At 41.3% G+C, this 14,209-nt stretch overlaps 2 protein-coding genes across 3 annotated transcripts; one reads left to right on the top strand and one right to left on the bottom strand.

Annotated features, from left to right (window-relative positions):
* Positions 1-3,069: 3,069 nt before the first annotated feature.
* fosab (Fos proto-oncogene, AP-1 transcription factor subunit b) lies at positions 3,070-5,402 on the bottom strand. Of its 2 annotated transcripts, NM_001252234.1 has the most exons (5): positions 5,116-5,395; positions 4,536-4,757; positions 4,333-4,440; positions 3,954-4,219; positions 3,070-3,917 (listed from the first exon to the last, which is right to left on the bottom strand). In NM_001252234.1, exons 1-5 carry the CDS (start codon positions 5,248-5,250, stop codon positions 3,554-3,556), a joined length of 1,095 nt encoding a protein of 364 aa, NP_001239163.1. In that variant the 5' UTR covers positions 5,251-5,395; the 3' UTR covers positions 3,070-3,553. The 2 variants fall into 2 exon arrangements, with proteins under 2 accessions (NP_001239163.1, XP_011490015.1); XM_011491713.3 differs by having other exon boundaries at positions 3,070-4,219; positions 5,116-5,402.
* Positions 5,403-11,557: 6,155 nt separating this feature from the next.
* Positions 11,558-14,209, top strand: LOC101167759 (protein c-Fos). The gene is made up of 4 exons (XM_004083764.5): positions 11,558-11,841; positions 12,201-12,395; positions 12,807-12,914; positions 13,003-14,209. The coding sequence occupies exons 1-4, from the start codon at positions 11,701-11,703 to the stop codon at positions 13,672-13,674; spliced, it is 1,116 nt and encodes a 371-aa protein (XP_004083812.1). The 5' UTR covers positions 11,558-11,700; the 3' UTR covers positions 13,675-14,209.

Raw genomic sequence — 14,209 nt, 5'->3', positions numbered from 1 at the left:
CACTGTCCTTTGCAAGTTTTCCTTTAAAAACACACATATTTCCAGTCAGCAGGCATTTGTCTAATAAGAAGCCTAATAATGACATTTATACTGGGGAGTGCTGGAGCAGGAAAACACGTCAAACCTGTTAGACATGAAGGCGTGAGGATCTAGACTGGGAAACACCAAGGCAAACTCTGTAAGATATTGTCACCACCCACACACACATATATATTTGAGCTTTTCTTTAGAAGACACTTAAGTAAAATAGAAGGTCTTTTTTTGAAAAAGTAAGATCCATTTTTTTTTTAATATTCCAGTGGGAGTCTTACATAAACAGAACTTGAGCCCTCTAGTGGGTCTGAGTGGCTTTTTTCAAGACTGTGTTGAGTGGCATGTGTGGGAGGGTTGGTACAGCCTCATCGGCTCAAGGTAATGGAGCCATAATAAATCAAACAAGATGTCTGTTTTACGTGAAAAAAACAGACATCTGACGTTGTCGATAGAAGGGCTTTTTACATTTTTACTACACGTTTTATTTGCTTCAATTTCTAATCAGAAAATGGCTAAATCTATTATTGTCTCCTGGTAGTTCAAGGATTGCCCAATTATATAGGATGTAGCTGTCCAGTTTCCAGGGAAACATCCTTGTTACTGATCCCATGAGACATGAGGAGGACATGCTGCTGAGAGGGGAGTCTGGCAGTAGGTGAACGGTAATTATTGGATCGAAAAATCCCTCCAGTATTGCAGCTGTGTACGTCAAATAGGCTCCAAGAATAGCCCATCGTGCAGGAAAAGAGAAGCTTATATGTGCACAAGCCTGAGTGTCTGAATTTACCAGAATTTTCCCCCAAGCTGCTATCCTGACTCACATTTTGGTTGTGGGTTAAATATTTCACCACTTTGACATGCATATCAGATGATTTGTGACAGAATAACCTCTTTATTACCTTTTGGCTCTGTGTCAAAATGGCACACCAGCCCAGTTTAACAGAACACACCACTTCCTCAAAAGTCCATGTGCTGACGTGAGTGACTTCTTTCAGATGATTGCAGTTGCTCGATGACATCTGCTCCCTATCACTTCCTGGTGATGAAAATTCAAGGAGAGTTCAGCAGTTCAAGCCCAAACTTGGTTTGTGAGAAGTTTAAGAGAAAGAACTTTAAAATAAAATAAAAGGTAAAGAGCTTGTAATGAAGTGTTTGTCTTTGAAACCCTTGTGCTATCCTAGGCACTTTATCATTGGGAGTTGGGTCATCAAGACCCACTAGACAGTGCGCTGAACCTTTTTTTCTTCAATGATTTGTGATCTTCACTGGTGTCCTTGGATTACATGAAATCTTTCCACCTTTATCCACCTTTGTCATGGTAGGGAGAACACGTCAAAGTAAGGGTGGGGTCATCTAAGACAGCACAACAGGGAAAGACTGAATGACTTCCTAAAGCTGTACCTTCCTTCATTAGAAAAGTGGCAGAGGAAGAGTTTATGTGAAAACAGAGCCAGTCCCAACAGAGCTTTTGTTCTTGGCATGTAGGCGAAGTGTTTCATCATTGCTGTTCTCAGTTTCAGAGGCTGGGATCTGAGTCTGTCTCCCTCCTTGCCATCCTTGTATACCCGTCATTCTCTCCTCTCCTCCTCCTCCTCTCCCTGCATCAGCGTACGCTGGCTGGTTTCTCCCAAGGGTTGCGGCACCAACGCAGGCTGGCGTCACAGCAGTCTAATTTTACTGCTGTTGATGCTGCTGTTATCGCAGCAATAGGCACCTGCTGTTATTTTTGCCGCTGCCTCGTCTCCCCGGGCGCAGCGATGAGACGTTTATAGATTTTCCTGGCACTGCGTGGTCACACCAAGAAGTTTCATGAAGGAAAAAAGAGCTTTAGCGCAAGCAAAAATTGACAAGCAGAATCCGCCTGTTATGCAACAACTGCTTGGCATCAAAGAAAGGGGGTCAAAACAGATTTATTCCAAGCATCAAGTGGTTTTAAAGCATGATATTTCACTTTTTAAGTATTAAAAGACCAGATTTCTTTTAACGTGTCACCCAATAACATGAGGCAATAAATGCTTAGACATTGTCTTGTGCAACGTAAATGAGTGTGACCTAAATGACTTAGTCTGCTGAAATTCTGTCCTCACACAGAATTTCCTGTCATAATTGGGCAACCTGCCTTCTGATGACATGAGGAAAAGCACTGATGAGGGACGAGCAAACATGAAAGATGATTAAAATCCTATGACAAAATTTACAAGGAGTGCACAAAATCATTTTCACTCAACATCTCCAACACACAAACCATTTCAAATCGTAACTTGAGAAGTGTTAAGTTAATTTGTAAATATGAAATTGTGTAAAACTTTATATTACAACATATTAATGTCTTAAATTTGTTTGATATATGTACTTTTTTAAATTGTTTATTTTGTTTTTACTGATTGAAATAAACCAAACAGGAAAAAAATAAAGAATTAGATTTTTTCTTTCATTCTGATATAAACTGAAGTGCATGAACCCTGCAGATCAAACAAAACGAAATAAAATAAAAATATTGTATTCAGAATGATTTGCTTTTGGTACCAGCGAAACAAGCCCTGCTCAGGCACGGTCAATCAAAATAAACGTAATCTTGTATCCGCTCTGTTGTCTCGTCTTTTTCGGTCAGAACGGCTAATGACTAATTTACCAAACCAGCGTAGTTATTGTTCCTTTCCGTTGGATATACCGACAGTTTCGGTGGCTCTCTTTGCAGAGAAACCCCTGAGATGTGCGAATATAAGCGGAAGTGAGAAAAAAAAAAAAAAAAAAAAGAGCCGTCAGCCCGCAGCACAGCCACCGACTCCACTGGAATTCTATATTTGGGCACGGAAGTGCAACGTGATTGCGCAGGGCGTTCAGGACAAAAAGAAAATGCAAGAGAACGCACTGACGTCAAAGCCCTGACGTACAGTTAGCCTTGGCAACAGAAGAAAAATAGCTTGAAGCTACTGACGCTTACGAAAGCGGAAGACACTCAAATTAAACCTGTGTATAATATCTCAACATTATTCTCGATAGGTATATGATTAAAGTGACAATCAGGCAAATAACTGCGTTAATATATATTTTTTATTTGCACAACATTCGTCTGTAAAAATAAATAAATACAAATTTCATAAATTACAATGTTTTCACAGAAAACTTCACAGTCTGATGGACTTGCAGACCATGGCACCACAGCAGTTTAATGAAAAAAATAAAATAAAAAAAATCTACTTTGACATTTAAATAACAAAAAACAAACCAGAATTATACAGCTATTGCTCTGAAAACACATTTATTGACAACAAGTATTGTTATCTAGCACCATAAATATAATAGTAACTTAGAACAACTAGGTGTTTGTTTTTTAAATATATATAAATCATGCTTAATAACTTGCTACATTGGTGTTAATAGGCAAGTAGAGATAAAGGCAGGTAACATATGATTTGCCATCTGGTGCATTCCTGTTCCAAAGCTCATGCCTCTGCACAGTTTGATAATATTTCAAGACTTGATGGGAGGAAATACTTTTTTTTTTCATTGAAAGTCCTTAAAGAGTTAGCAGGGTGGGTGAGTTTAGAGAGTCTGAGGGATGGTCATTGCTGTTGCTTCCCCTCCTGTGTGCAACGCCACAGGTGGGGAAGGTCTCAGCTTCTGGGAAGTTGAACACCAGAGAGAACGTGTTGGTTGTGCAGGCTGGAGTACAGGTCACCACTGGTGTGCACAGGGGCTCAAAGTCAATGTTGGTTGAAGAGGCATGAAGAGGCTCCCATTCCTGGTTACTGTAGAGGGAGCTGGAAAGGTCAACCTCTGGCACAGACTGTGCCGTCTTTATGTCCGCTTTTTCCAGCAGGTCCAAAGACTCCTCCAGAATGGAAGCCTCGAGGTCTGTCATCTTGACAGTGCTGTCGGAGGTGGTGGTGGTCGTGGTGGTCGAGGTGGTGGTGGAGAGGACGGAGCTGGAGAAAATAGAGTTGGAAGTTGGAGGGATGGTTTGCTGGCTGGAGGTAAATGTGGGCATGGAAGACTCTGTGGTGGAGAGGTATGGGTGGGTGGAGGAGATTGAGGTCAGGGGAACCTCGGTCTGCAGCTCTGATGGGATTTTGCAGATGGGCTGGTGGGCAGCCAGGATGAACTCCAGCCGTTCCTTCTCCTTCAGCAGGTTAGCAATATCATTCTGCAGACTGGACTTCTCATCCTCAAGCTGGTCAGTTTCCTATCAGATGGGAAAGAAAGAAAGTGTCACTTAGTGGGATGTTGGATTGGTTATTAAGCTCTGGGAAAGAACACATTTTCAATAAGTGAGGGTAAATCTGAAGGGATACTTACAGCTTGAAGGGTGTCTGTGAGCTCTCGCCTCCTGTTACGGCATTTAGCTGCTGCCTGCTTATTTCTCTCTCTGCGGATTCGTCTCTTCTCTTCCTCCTCAGGGCTTATCTGCAAGAACAAAACAACAAGTTGAGACTCCAGCTCTAAAAACACATTTCAGCTGTTGCATCACTTGAGATTTAGAAAAAAAAAAGATAATTCACCTTTTCTACTTTGCCACGTTTGGAAGAGCAAGCCTTGGATGAAGACCTCAGGGATGATCTGGGGTAAGCAGGACTGGGGCTGGAGCTGTAAGGGTGAGCTCTGTGGGAGGGGGCCATTGAGGAGACCACAGGCTGGACCATCCACTGCAGGTCTGGACTTGTTGAAATGGCTGTGACCGTGGGGATGAAGGAGGCACTTGATGCTGTCAGGTCAGTGAAATCCTGAGAGAAAGAGGGAGGGGAGTCGGGAAGTTAGTGATGCTTTCAGGAGGGTTTTAAAACACTGGGCTTTAAAAATATCTCAATGATGTCAGCTCTGACGTTATGTATCCTCGGTGGAGTGAAAACTGCCTTGCTCTGTGTGCAGCAGGACAAACATGCTCCTTAATTAATTTTTTATGACTCTTTATAAAAAAAAAAAGTAGCTTGTTTTCAGGTTTTATTTATTAATTCTAAAATGTTCAAATTAATTTGAAAAAGTTTTGAATTAACCTGGCCCACTGACTTTCACTCAATTTAATTATAAATTAAAGTTCAAAAAGACTGTGAAGCCATCTAAGCAATCGTCGTTTCAATTTACCTGAGACTGAGGAGATCCCATGCTGGAGTAAGAGCCCGCAGGTGACGGGTAGTATTCCAGGTTGTCTCCGGACGGAGACGCGGTGCTGCAGCGGGAGGAAGAGTCGCAATCTGTGCTGAAGGCGGTGAACATCATACTTCCCGGAGAAAACAAGAAGGAAGATTCCAGTAAAACTCCTCTCAAAAGTGGGTAAATTCCTTTTTGTGGCTTTGAGAAAGTTCCTTGAGCGCTTCTTCTGAAATGGAGCAGGACTTTCTACTTTGCTAATCGAAGTTGATCTAGTTGCTCCAGCCGCTCAGATCGGTTTTATATCCTCCTGGTGGTGTGACGCAGCGCGGGGGAGGAGCCTAAAACCGTGAGAGTGAAAGCGCCAAACAATCACATAGCAACGCCGCTGTGGCGGGAATTATGGCTTTTGTTTCGTCAATATACAGTCATAGTTAGCGAAAACACAAGTTATTTGTAATAAAACAGCAAAAAGAAACCCGTTGGAGCTCGTTTAATGTTCAATTTGACAAGAAATGGAATATTCCATAAACAGGATCGGGATCCCCGAATCCTACGTCATTTACCATATATGGTGCATCCTGTAAAGGGGCGGACCTTGATGGGAAACACACCATCCGACATTGGCCGAGCGGCGACACGACCTTACGTAAGACAACAAACAGCGAGGCTGCTGAAAAAAAAACTGCAAAAGAAACGGGATAACGATACGAAAAGTTTGTTCTGCCCAAACAAGAACAGTAAACAAAAACTAAACATCCAGATTTTGGGGGATTAAATGTCACACGAAGTTACAGTTAAGGGAAATGATCGTTCTCTTCTGGTTTCATTTTTTTTCTCCTCTTTATCCAGTTTTGTATCTTACTTTTTTATTTGGACACATATTTAAAATGTGGAAATCTTTTTCCACGCGGTGATTTTTCTATTTGGATAAACATAATTAAGAACAGTTCAAAGTGGGACAGAAGTTCACACCCTGACCCTGATGCAATGCTTGTTCCCATAAAAGGGCGTGTTCAGCTCGCAATTGCTTTGTTTGCAATAGTTGTCCTAGACAGCGGATTAGTTTAGTCTAGGTGAGGTGTGCCCAGCTCTTCACAAAGGTCTTCCCCCAAAGGAAAGAGGGAATCCTCCACCTTTCACTTGATTTAAATCCCACTCAGCAACTGTCACCTAAAAGGGACAACAAGAGGCAGCTTTGAAGCTGGGCCAATAATCCTGACTCAGTGCTCTTAAGGAAGTTTGATAATAAGACAACCTTTTGCTTATTTATTTTGTTTTACATTTGCTTGCTGATTTGTATATGGAAATATCTATAAAATAGGTTGTTCACCTTTCGGTTCATCCCGTTATGAGTCTCCACAGCACTCAGCACAGGTGGTTTGGAAGAGAGTTTTTACGCCAGATGCCGTTCCTGACACAGGCCTGTCTTTTCAAGGCACAGGGAGACCCAGGCAGCTCATTGCACGCCCTGGGTATTGAACCCAGGTAACATGTATACAGAATTATGCTTGTTATATTTTTTTTTAATGTCTAGTTCTTATAAAAATGTAATTAAATAGCAGAAGTGTGCACCGCTATAATATGCTGCAATTACTTTACATAATTATATGTTTACATAAATTTATGATAACCCCTCTAAAGAAAAAAGTGGTAATGGCTATTATAAAATCTATAACTATTTTTGGTTTATTTTAAATGTATCAGTTTAATAATTAAAGTCTAAATTATTTACAGTGGTGTCATTGTGGTCATTTGTTCATGTCAAAGGACGACAGTGTTTCATTTATTACGACTTTTCTCCCCACTTTTGTGTTTTGTTGAACATTCCTGGTTGCCGAGCAACACCCAACCCCTTCGCGTCAGTGACGCAAAAGAAGGAACAAAGATCGTATCTGTATTGCAGAGGGACTCCTCCGTCTAATTAAATTGTAAACCGGCAGCGGTAGGATGAGAGGTGCAGAGAAAGTAGAGCAGAGTGAGAGCTCTGTCTGCGCTGTTGGTTTCACCAGCGGCTCTTTTCTGCTTGCTGACTCCATAGAGCAACGGAATGAAACCAGACACCGAGCAGCCCGGCTGGGTTGTTAGATCGCTTTGGCTGACTGGTTGCCAAGAACAGAAGCTTCCAAATGAGTCCCACTGACACTGTTTGCTTTACACTCTATCGGTTCTTTCAGGTCTTTGGGCGTGCAAAAACTGTTATGCAAAAACATAATCTACTTTTGTTTGCAGATCTTAAAATATACCTGGATTATACAGATGATAATAGTTCAAAGAAAGTCTTGCAGACATATGCATGGAGGAACAAGTCTGTAAAAGTTCATCTGGACTTAGTTTTTTAAGATCAAGGATTGATCTTTCAATTGAGAAAGCTTGTTGGATAAGAAGTGAAAGGTTTTCAATTTAAAAGTCCTGAAGTTTAAAAACTGTTTTTCTGCTTTGGAACCAGATTGATAAAAATGTTCACAGAGATTTACATGCATGACTTTTATTTAAAAATGATAATAATGAAAAAAAAGTTCCTTAATCAAACATCATATAAATAGATGGATAAATAGCAGTTTGTACCGATTGGTAATAATAAATCTAAAAATAGGAGTATCATATGCGATATACCTCAAGGTTCAATTATTGGACCAACTCTGTTTTTACTTCACATTAATGATCTATGCAAGTTATCACAAATTATGAAATTCATACTTTTTGCAGACGATACCAGCATTTTATGTTCAGGTCAGAACTTAGGCTACGTTCACACTACAGGGCTTAATGCTGAATTCCGATTTTTTTGAAAAGGCCGTTCACATTTCCAATTAAATGTGAATTTTTGTGATCTCCTGTGTGACCGTGAAATGACCCAGAAGTGACCCGCATGCGCAGAATAGTACTCAACGGTGAACGACGTCACTCGTTGTTTGCGGAAGTGGCTTACGTTAACAATGGATGTCAACAACAGTGTTGTCAACAGCGGAGTCCCTTGTAGCATTAATAAATTTATTTTCACAAAGGAGCCAGCACAATTACAATCTTCTGTTTTTAAGAAGGCATTGGAGCCGGGAGTGGGGGCGCGCATTCATGTTGTGTGTTATGGAGGAAGGAGAACGGTAATAAAAGAAGGATTCCCCCAGAATAAATGCTATTGACTCTTTATTGACCCGCTCTGGAGAATCTGAGGGTCCAAACAGGGAAGTTAACCCCAAAAGATCAGATACGTATCGGATTCAGGACCACATACCCAAGTGGCCTGGGTCGCATTTGAAAAAATCGGATCTGTATCGTTCAGACTGTCATAAAAAGATCAGATACAGGTCGCATAGGGGCAAACATCGGAAGTGTGTTGTTTCAGCCTGCAGTGTGAAGGTAGCCTAACTAGAGAAACTTCTAAGTGAAATAACTCAGGAATTTTACAAGTTAAAACATTGGTTTAGTAGGAACAAATTATCTTTGAATCTAAAAAAGACTACATTTATGCTATTTAGGAGACAGAGTAAGGAAGTGCCAGTGCAAATTATTATTAATGATACATCAATTGAGAGAGTGCAAAAACATTTTTTTGGATGTAGTTATTGATGATAAGCTTTGTTGGAAATCCCATTTACATTATTTGTGTTCAAAAGTGGCTAAATGTGTTGGTTTGATGAAAAGGTGTAGCTTGATGCTCAATCAATCCGCTTTATTTATTTTGTATCATTCCTTCATAATGGCATATTTGAATTATTGTATAGAAGGGTTGGGAAATTGCTACAAAACAGATTTGCATCCTTTAGTTATACTCCAAAAGCGAGCTATCGGATTCGTTCATAAAGTTAAATATAATGAGCACACAAATCCACCTTTTCTTAAAACATTTTATTAAAAATTACAGGACTTGGTCGATTTTAAAACTGCCCAAATTATGTATAAAGCATCAATAAATTATCTGCCAACTAATATTCAATATTTGTTTCAAAACAGAGATGCTGTTAATAAATAGAAATTGAGAGGAATCAACAAATTCTATCAACCTAAAGTAGGAACAACCCTAAAATCGATGTGTATCTCAGTAAAGGGTGTCTGGAACAATTTATCAGATGATATGGAAACTTGTAAAAATCTTGTTCATTTTAAAGGTATTTTTAAAATATACATAATGAATAAGTACCAAGATGCAATGAACCATTGAGGAATATGTGTATTCTTTTGGACTGTTGAATGATCATTACCAAAGTTGTTGGTTTGTTTTGTTTTTGTTTGTTTTTCCCGCTGAGGCATCTTGTTTCCTCCTTCCTTTTTTGTAGGTGGTTTGGTGTTTGGTTGGAGTACTTGGGCGTTGGAGTACTTGGGCGTTAGTGTTATTATGTCTCTCTGTCTTTGTCAGACAGACATAATAACGCTAACATACGAAAAGTATGTTAGCGTTGTTATGTAAAATTGTTCAATTTTGCTATTTTGTTGTTACGAGTGTTGTTGATTTGGGGTTTGGATCTTTATAAGCATCAGCTTCTTCCATTCCCTTTTCAAATCCAATTTTCAGAGTCATATGTAGACTATTTTTTTTTTCATTTAATGTAAATGATTTGATTTGAAATAAATGTTGCACTAAATATTGTCACAAACTAGGTTACATTCAAATGAGGGAGTCTCACTTTATAAAAGGTAAAATGCAGAGACTTCTATCTGATGATGGAAGTCTTTTGTGTCCTCAGTTTAACTGCATGAATATTCCAAACATTTTCGGCATAAATGTAATCTTATAACTAATTAGAAGCTAACTGATTGGTATACTGTAGTCCACTGCCTCTTTTTCCCCTTTATTTTTTGTTTTTACCATCAGAGTATCCTTGTTGTTGCAAGAAGACTGCAACAAAGATGACTCCATGTTGTTTTATCCCTTGTGCTATCTGAGATGACCCCACCCTTCCATTGACGTGTTCTCCCTACCATGACAAAGGTGGATAAAGGTGGAAAGATTTGATGTAATCCATGGACACCAGTGAAGATCACAAATCATTGAAGAAAAAAGGTTCAGAGCACTGTCTAGTGGGTCTAGATGACCCAACTCCCAATGTTAAAGTGCCTAGGATAGCACAAGGGTTACACTTCTAGATCGGTCACAAAATGTTTTTTTTATTAAATAGGTTCCAAACAACAAGTTAGACCTTAAGCTCAAACTGTACTGTTGATATGATAAAAAACAAACAAACATTAGATTAAACTTTAAGGTTTTTACACTAGTGTAAGCACACATAACCACATTCTTAAAGTAATCAAAATAAAAAATGTGAAGGACTCAGCTTTTAATATTTTAATTCAAAAAGTGAATTGTTAAAATAGGTCAAAAAATGTAATTAAATCTTTCACAAGTTACTTTTTATTTTTACTCACTTTGCACTTATTCTATTACAATATCTGTTAAAAAAAGTTTTTTTAAGGTTGGTGTTCACGCTGCAGTTTTACAGAAAACCGTTATAAACAATTGAAGTGACGTCCCTCTAAGCCCCTTTGGTCAGGCTGCCAGCTGCTGAATGGCTGCAGCCGACCCCCGGTCATGTGCCAGGAACAGGATTCCAGAGTGGGCTGGGACTGCCGGGAAGCAGGAGGGCCCCTCTCTTCTATGTGAGGTAATAGGGCCTGAATAGATCCAAGAATTGACGGAGCTGGACGAAGATGTACGGAAAGACCCGAATCCCCTCATCTAACATGCATGTATTATATGATCTGTTTAAGCTCTGCCCTCAAAAGCAGTTGCTCGGTCAAGTGCGCGCGCGCTCCTGTCTGCCTTGTGCACTTTTCAGTTTCTGTTCTGTTGGGTCCAAACGTCCATCCGCGCGCTCTCTCTGCGCCGCAGCGCGCGCCTCCTCTACCCCCGGAAGAACCATATATGGACCGGCTGGTCCATTCTGGGATTGGCTGCTTCTCCGCAGCTCCTGCTCTGTTGCTGGAGGTCTATTCTTAGATGAAATGTGAGAAGTAATTGCTTTGCAGGTTATAAATAATCAAACAGTGCCTGAAGCGTTGCCACTCCAATCCGGAGCAGTCTGACACCAAATCTGCAAATAAAGCTGGAAAATCATCTCTGATTTCCCACTACAAGTCCATTTAAGTATTTGAAGATTTATCCAAATCTGATTTTCACAAACGGCTGATGTGAGCTGTAATGAGGTCGTTGTGATGATGGAAATGATGCGATGCAGATGCTGCATGCAAGAAATGACGTAGTTCATTCATGGTGGGGGGCTTCTTCTGCATAAAAGAGGGGGAAGGGGTATATTTATTCAGATATTTGCGCTTTTTCTAAAGGATAAAAAACAGAAAGAGGATTCAAATGAGCTGTTGGTCAAGTTTAGATACCCGGGGATGACACTGATGGACACCTGAAAGCTTAAAACGCACGCGAGCCTCTGCGCCCGGCCACTCCGTCTCTCTGTGAAATGGTTCAGTCTCAGCACATAGATTTCATTCATAAAATTCCAGCTCACTATAAAAGGCGGGCCTCCTCACACTCATACCATTTATGAAGTGGGTAAATGGAGTAAAAGGAGGCGTTCGGGGAGCATTTTTCTGCCGCGGGTAAATGAACGGTGCTGGGTTTTTTGGGCAATGATCTCTGAGGAAAAGATGCATCCAGACTCTAGCTCTGAGCTCCAGCCATCCTCCAGCTGCAGCGCGACATCTCCAGGCGGGGACAGCCCCGGGAGCAGACAGCATCCTCCTGACTCGCTTTCATCATCAGTGGACCAGGTATGCTCGGCTCTGCGCACATTTTCCTTAATGATGAACTGAAACTATGAACACCAAATTAGATCAAATATCAACAGATATACAGTATTTTTTATTTATTTAAATGATTTCTGAAATTTGAATATTTTTCTATCCAAACGCAGAAACTGGATTTTTTTAAAATAGATTGATGGTTTATTTCTTCGGTTTGGGCTGTGACCTTTCATTTTGGAGTGATGATGCTCATCATCACAACGATGTGACATGACATGCATTATTTTTAGTCAATAATTGCCCTTTATTTTTATGATTGACTGTTAAATGCCACATTTATCGTGCTGTTTGACTGAGTGCCCATCTGTGTGATGGGGATATTCCAGGACAGTGATCTGAGCGCAGGAGCCGCCTTTGTTCCGACCGTGACTGCAGTCTCCACGTCCCCAGAGCTGGAGCGGATGGTGCAGCCGACAGCCATCACGTCTGCAGCTTTAAAAAACAAAGCCCAGGGTGCAAAGCAGACCCCCGCAGGCTCCAAGAAGGCGAAGCCTTATAGCAGGAAGGGGCAAAGGGAGCAGGTAGGACAGGAATCACCCTGCTGGTAGATCACCAGAGAAGCAATTAAGTAATTAAATCATCTGTTGCCCATAACTCATGATCACGACCTATAGTGTGAGACATTATCGCGATATTTTGGAAAACTGCGATAAGCCCAATTAACCTTCGTTTCAGTTCAAACGACCAAGGACATCATCGTGACACAATACATGTAGATGAAATGGTAATAACAACAGGAGGAAGTTTTATTTTTAATTTCAAAATGCGCGCTCCCGCCTGAAGCCACATGATGCGCGCCCTCACTTCCCTGCGATGAGGATGTCTTTCTTTCCTGTTTCCTTGGCAGACGCGGAGTCAAATGCACATGTGAAACAGTAGCAGGCGCAGTAACGATGCTGTTTGACTGTTTTTTCCCCCATGTTGATTTTTAGCCCTCCAAAGAGGAGGAGGAGAGGAGAAGGATCAGGAGGGAGAGGAATAAGATTGCTGCAGCAAAGTGTCGCAACAGACGGAGGGAGCTGATAGACACCCTTCAAGCTGTAAGTGTGGAGCATTATGACAACAGTCTCGATATAATGTCCATGCAGGACATTGTGGTGATCGTTCAAACTTGTATTTGCACCCCAGGAAACTGATTCTCTGGAAGAAGAGAAGTCTGCCCTGGAAGGGGAGATAGCCAGCCTGCTGAAGGAGAAGGAGAGGCTGGAGCAAGTCCTAGCCTCCCACAATCCAACCTGCAGGCTACCTGGAGATGCCAGTATGGAGGAGGATGCTGTTGACTCAATAATGCAGGATCCTCCAGCGTCGCCCCACCTGCTGTCCATCCTGGAGAAACCCCCAGAGAGCAGCACAGACGTCCCCACAGCTCCAGACATGGCCAGTGCTTCCTGCATCCCCGCTGCAGCCATTCTGGGCAACTCCAACATCCTGCTCTGCTCCAGTGCAGAAGAGGACGACCTGGAGGACTTGACAGGAGAAGACCTGGACAACTTGGTGCCCAGCCTGGAGATGGCAGTGACCTCTGAGACAGCTGTGTCTGTCCCTGACATTGACCTGAGCGGCCCCTTCAGCCTCCCAGACTGGGAGACGCTTTACAAATCGGTGGCAAACGACCTTGAGTCTTTCAGCCCGTCAGTCGTGTCTTCCAGTCCTTCTTGTAGCAGTTATCGCACAGTGTTCTCCTTTAATTACTCTGAGATTGAATCCTTGGCTGGCGGCTGCGACAGCGTCAAAGGCGGCCTGGCTGCGTCTGAATTAATCAAAGATAGTCTCAACTCTCCAACACTCCTGGCCTTGTGAACAGACAGAGGCATATGCAACAGTTTCTTGTATTTTAAACAGCCAACAAGCTATACATTCTCTCTCAAATAACCTTTTCTGGTGATGTGTTGTACACCCAAAGCTTCAGAGGCTGTGCTGATGTGTTTCCAGCTGAATTCTTCCATATTGTTGTTCTGAGATGAGACTTTGTGCCAAATGCATGCAAATACCTACTCTATTTAAGATTGTGTTCTTAAAAAGAAATTAACCAGTGGTGTGAAGTTATAATATGTGTGTAACACTGTTGTAGAAGGTTCTAGTGTAGCAGCATAGGTGTTACATCTGGCTGTGAGCTGTCTCCTGACTTGACTTGACATTTATTTTCGAATTTTGCCATGAAAAAAAACCCCACATGTCCTGTATTTTCTCAAGATGTATGTATTTTTGACATAGTTTATTTTTTTACCTCTATCAAAAATGATGCAGGTGCCAAAAAAATGCTGGAAATAAACTATCTGTAAGCTTTTCTTGTCGTCATCCTCTCAGGAAGACAAAATAAAAGAGCCACGCAGCA

The sequence above is a fragment of the Oryzias latipes genome, chromosome 24 (assembly GCF_053564925.1).
Source record: "Oryzias latipes strain Hd-rR chromosome 24, Olatipes_Hd-rR_3.1".
Taxonomy (NCBI): Eukaryota; Metazoa; Chordata; class Actinopteri; order Beloniformes; family Adrianichthyidae; genus Oryzias; species Oryzias latipes.
The sequence above is the reverse complement of the archived record's forward strand: the minus strand, read 5'-3'. Positions and strand labels throughout refer to the sequence as shown.

Bases quoted from the DNA above. Each gene is read 5' to 3' on its own strand.
- fosab (XM_011491713.3), bottom strand. From the start codon at position 5,250: ATGATGTTCACCGCCTTCAGCACAGATTGCGACTCTTCCTCCCGCTGC. The intron at 4,441-4,535 runs GTGAATTATCTT...TTGTTCTTGCAG, and splicing joins AACGTGGCAAAGTAGAAAAG to ATAAGCCCTGAGGAGGAAGA. The intron at 4,220-4,332 runs GTAAGTATCCCT...CCCATCTGATAG, and splicing joins TCACAGACACCCTTCAAGCT to GAAACTGACCAGCTTGAGGA.
- LOC101167759 (XM_004083764.5), top strand. From the start codon at position 11,701: ATGATCTCTGAGGAAAAGATGCATCCAGACTCTAGCTCTGAGCTCCAG. The intron at 11,842-12,200 runs GTATGCTCGGCT...GGGATATTCCAG, and splicing joins TTTCATCATCAGTGGACCAG to GACAGTGATCTGAGCGCAGG. The intron at 12,915-13,002 runs GTAAGTGTGGAG...TTTGCACCCCAG, and splicing joins TGATAGACACCCTTCAAGCT to GAAACTGATTCTCTGGAAGA.